Source organism: Penaeus japonicus, unplaced genomic scaffold (genome assembly GCF_977035675.1).
Source record: "Penaeus japonicus unplaced genomic scaffold, GWHDUDI00000001_assembly GWHDUDI00000023, whole genome shotgun sequence".
NCBI lineage: Eukaryota > Metazoa > Arthropoda > Malacostraca > Decapoda > Penaeidae > Penaeus > Penaeus japonicus.
The window spans coordinates 38,923,175-38,928,174 of NW_028234425.1; the positions used below are offsets into that span (position 1 = coordinate 38,923,175).

Here is a 5,000-nt window from a genome sequence, read left to right on the forward strand (position 1 = left end):
CCTGTCCTGCAGCCGGTGCAGGAGGCTAACAATCAGCTGTGATTCGCTTTTGTTTCGTTTGCTGGTTTTTCGTCCTGACTCTCCCAGCGGCGGGAATTTCATAGAAGAATGGATGGATAGATAGAGAAAGAGAGAGAGAGAGAGAGAGGGAGAAAGAGAAAGAGAGGAAGAGAGAGAGAGAGAGAGAGAGAGAGAGAGAGAGAGAGAGAGAGGGAGAAAGAGAAAGAGAGGGAGGGAGAGAGAGAGAGAGAGAGAGAGAGAGAGAGAGAGAGAGAGAGAGAGAGAGAGAGAGAGAGAGAGAGAGAGAGAGAGAGAGAGAGAGAGAGAGAGAGAGAGAGAGAGAGAGAGAGAGATGGTTGGATAAATAGACGAATAGATATAGATAGAAAGATATATAGGTAGAGAGAGAGAGAGATTGATAGAAGGTAGATATACAGATAGATGGATAAATAGACAGATAGGTAGACATACAGATAAACGAAGAGAAAAGAAGAAGACCAGACAGACAGACAGACGGACAAATAGATAGATAAGAATAGATATAGATACATACAGACAGACAAATAGATAGATAAATATGCCTCTATGTTCACACATGTTTCTCGAAGTAAAGCGAAACCAACGTTCATAATAAACCCAGTGTTCAAACAGCTATGAACTCGGTGGAAGCGGAAGTCTGTTCCCCGGCAGCCGAAATCACGACCTGAAATCCCGCCACCGAATTACCAGGTACGGAACAGCGCGGGTTTAGGCGATGGATCCTGCAGGAGGCGGAGGCGGCAGTGGAGGAGGTGCACTATGTTAACCTGTAAGGGAAGGGGGTGGAGGCAAAGGAGGTGGAGGGAGAGGGGGAGGAGGAGGAAAGGAGGGGGGGAGGAGGAGGGAAGGAGGGGGGATGTGGAGGGAAGGAGGGAGGTAGAGGTGGAGGGAGGGAGTGGAGGGAGGGAGGTGGAGGGAAGTGGAGGGTGGGAGGGAGTGGAGGGAGGGAGGGAGGATGGGTAGAGGAGACAAGAGGATGGACGGGAAGATGGAGGGTAGGGGGAAGGGGAAGGAGGCGGGAGAGAGGAGGGAGGGAAGGGAGGACGAAGGAGGACGGGAGGAGGGGGGTAGGGGGAGGCGGGAGGGGGAATGACAAGACCACCCGGTCTCGCGCTTCCCACGGTCAGTCTCGGGGCAAGAGAGACATAGCTGGCGCATCAACCACGGCGGGGAAGAGCGCCTCTTGTATCTCACCTCTCTCTGTCTCTCACGCCATTCTGCCTCTGCCTTCGCTCTTTCTGTTTGCATTTTGAAGGAAGATGAACAGGAAGGGTCCATGAAATAAGCCACCAAGCCTCGATCGGTAAGCCACAGCCAAGGCGAATCGCGCGAGAGGACGTCGAGACAGAGAGCTGTAACACACGAACCCCATAACAAGTGTGTGAACCGTCTCAAGGGGCTCATTCATGTGCTTCTCACGCCCACGCTCTGGCCCCCGCCCGCAGACGCCCTCGTAGCTATCAGGAAGCCGTTAACGTGTCCGTGCCAATTGGAACCCACGACCACAAACCACTGCCACTGACCCCCCCCCCCAACCCCCACCCTCAAAGTCTTTCTTGAGAAACGAACACGATAATGGATCTTACACGCATTTTCTTTCCCTGTCAGAACAACTTTCAAAATGTTTCCGAACTGTCCAAAGGGCACAGCTTTTTAATCTCATGATACTACCGAATAAAAACTGTGAATTAAGATACTACTAAATGAAAATCATGCATAAGACTAAACAATTCCATTTTCGAAACCTTCATCACAATTTACAGTCTCGAAAAACGTCATGCACATACATTCCTTTCTGAAATAGTTCATTCTTAGTCATAAACTTCTCGACATTTGCTACAATGATCTCCGTTAATGCCACTATGTATCCGAATAACCCATACGTTCTCTCATACCCAGGATAAAGATAGGTATACAGTGCCCTTATACCCAACACCTTGGTACCTGATACTCTCAACACCTGACCATCTCGGATCACGTGACACCCTCCTTTCTCTCGTTTGAAAGGAGTTGCCTTCACATAACTCTCTCTGTTTTTTTTTTCTCTCTCTCTTGTTCTCTCTCTCTTTGTCTTTCACCCCTTCTCTCTCTTTCTTTGTTTCTCTCTCTCTCTCTCTCTCTCTCTCTCTCTCTCTCTCTCTCTCTCTCTCTCTCTCTCTCTCTCTCTCTCTCTCTCTCTCTCTCTCTCTCTCTCTTTCTCTCTTTCTTTCTCTCTCTTTTTATTTCCCCCCTCTCTCTCTCTTTCACTCTCTCTCTCTCTCTTTCTTTCGTTCCCTTTCTCTCTCTCTCTCTCTCTCTCTCTCTCTCTCTCTCTCTCTCTCCCTTCTCTCTCTCTCTCTCTCTCTCTCTCTCTCTTTTTTCTCTCTCTCTCTCCCCTCTCCCTCTCTCCCCCCTATCTTTGCCTTAAAGATCTCCCTCTCCCCTCCCCTTGGAGGTCGAGGGCGAGTGGGTGGGTGTCGGGTAAAAGGGCGGCTCGAGGGCCATGGGCACAGGTGAGAGGGAGAAAGTGGAGGCGTGGAGTCTCCGGTTTTGGATGGTATGAGCGTCGTTACGTTTAAGAGGATGGAGAGGTAGGAGAGAGGGAGGGAGGGAGGGAGGGAGGGAAGGAGAGAGAGAGAGAGAGAAAGAGAGAGAGAGAGAGAAAGAGAGAGAGAGAGAAAAGAAAGAGAGAGAGAGAGAGAGAGAGAGAGAAAGAAAGAGGAAGAATGAAAGAGAAAGAAAGAGAGAAAGAGAAAGAGAGAAAAGAAAGAGAGATAGAATAGATAGAAAAAGAGATACAGAAAGGCAGATAGGAACAAGTTCAGAAGACAGGAACAGAGAAACAAAGACATGCGAATGAAAATGAAAATACAAAGAATCTAGACCACACCAGACGAAACAGCACCCCCACAAGTCTTCCAGAAAGAGGTAAACAAGCGCAAGAAAACCACAAGACAACAACAACAACAACAAAAACAACATCAAACCCAGGAGTGACGGATGTGGCTGTCCCTGATCCCCAGGCACTACACACTGCGGCCAGGTCGTGACGCCCTTAAGAATGCACCGCCCACGACCTCCGCCCCTTGGAGGCTCGAGGGCGGTGGCCGTGGGTGTGGGAATTAAGGGCGGCTCGAGGGCCATGGGCACAGGTGAGAGGGAGAAAGTGGAGGCGTGGAGTCTCCGGTTTTGGATGGTATGAGCGTCGTTACGTTTAAGAGGATGGAGAGGGAGGGAGGGAGGGAGGGGGGGACAGAGAGAGAGAGAGAAAGAGAGAGAGAGATTGACGGCGAGAGCACGAAGGACGGGAGATGGAGGAAAGGAGAGAGGAGAGAGAGAGAGAGAGAGAGAGAGAGAGAGAGAGAGAGAGAGAGAGAGAGAGAGAAATAGAGAAAAGAAAGAGAGATAGAATAGATAGAAAAAGAGATACATAGAGGCATATAGAAAAAAAAGATACAGAAAGACAGAGAACAGAGAAACAAAGAAAGAGGAATGAAAATACAAAGAATCTAGACCACACCAGACGAAACAGCACCTCCACAAGTCTTCCAGAAAGAGGTAAACAGACGCAAGAAAACCACAAGACAACAACAACTCCGCCCTCCCCTCTCTCTCCCTCTAGGCACCCATCCACCAGATTGACGGATTGGGATGTGGCTGTCCCTGATCCCCAGGCACTACACACTGCGGCCGGGTCGTGACGCCCTTAAGAATGCACCGCCCACGACCTCCGCCCCTTGGAGGCTCGAGGGCGGTGGCCGTGGGTGTGGGAATTAAGGGCGGCTCGAGGGCCATGGGCACAGGTGAGAGGGAGAAAGTGGAGGCGTTGAGTCTCCGGTTTTGGATGGTATGAGTGTCGTTACTTTTAAGAGGATGGAGAGGGAGGGAGGGAGGGAGGGAGGGAGGGAGAGAGAGAGAGAAAGAGAGAGAGAGAGAGAGAGAGAGAGAGAGAGAGAGAGAGAGAGAGAGAGAGAGAGAGAGAGAGAGAGAGAGAGAAATAGAGAAAAGAAAGAGAGATAGAATAGATAGAAAAAGAGATACATAGAGGCATATAGAAAAAAAAGATACAGAAAGACAGAGAACAGAGAAACAAAGAAAGAGGAATGAAAATACAAAGAATCTAGACCACACCAGACGAAACAGCACCTCGCAGGTAAACAGTAGAAAGAGGTAAACAAAGCAAGAAACAACACAGACCGGTTTTCTTTCTTCATCGCATCGAGGATAAGAGACTTCAGTTCGTTGAGACACGTGTTGATTCGCGCTCGCCTGCGCTTCTCCATGATGGGTTTGTTGCTCTGAGGAAGAGAGGAAAATAATGGGTTATTATCATAGAACGAGGAAGAGGAAGATGAAAAAAAAGAATAGGTTATTATCATATATCTAGGAATAGAAAGAGAAAGAGAAAGAGAGAAAGAATAGGTTATTAGCATAGATCGAGAAAGAGGAAGAGAAAAAGGAATTGATTATTATCATAGAACGAGAAAGAGAAAGGAAAAAAAAAGAGAATAGGTTATTATCATAGATCTAGGAAGAGAAAAAAAGAGAATAGATTGTTATCATAGAACGAGAATGAGAAAGAAAGAAAAGAATATATTGTTAACATAGATCTAGGACGAGAAAGAAACAAAAAATCTAGTTTGTTGTTTCAGCACGAAAACGAGCGCCATCTATTGCCCTAAGAGATTACTAACACGTATAGCATAAGGCGAAGGGGTCTCATTACAAGCCCAATGGCCAGAGTGTCACGTAAGTATAGTGATGGGGCGCTGTTTGCAACTCTTACGATGGATATGAAAGATTAAAGGAATTAAGAAAGAGAGTGTTACATGTCCCTTTGGGTAAGGACTTTGAATAAACGTGTTCCTATTCACGAGAATGGGTATATACATGAATATACATATATATACGTACAATATATATACAGGAATATACATGAATAAATATATACATAAATACATGAACTCAGAGGTCGTCCTCGA

General features: G+C 47.4%; 1 protein-coding gene across 1 annotated transcript in view; it reads right to left on the reverse strand.

Annotated features, from left to right (window-relative positions):
* LOC122260430 (uncharacterized) overlaps positions 1–5,000 on the reverse strand; it is a 15,988-nt gene that overhangs the window by 10,190 nt on the left and 798 nt on the right. Inside the window, exon 2 of the mRNA XM_086550442.1 lies at positions 4,212–4,316. Coding sequence (XP_086406568.1) covers positions 4,212–4,316 — 105 coding nt within the window. The remainder of the gene's footprint in view (positions 1–4,211; positions 4,317–5,000) is intronic.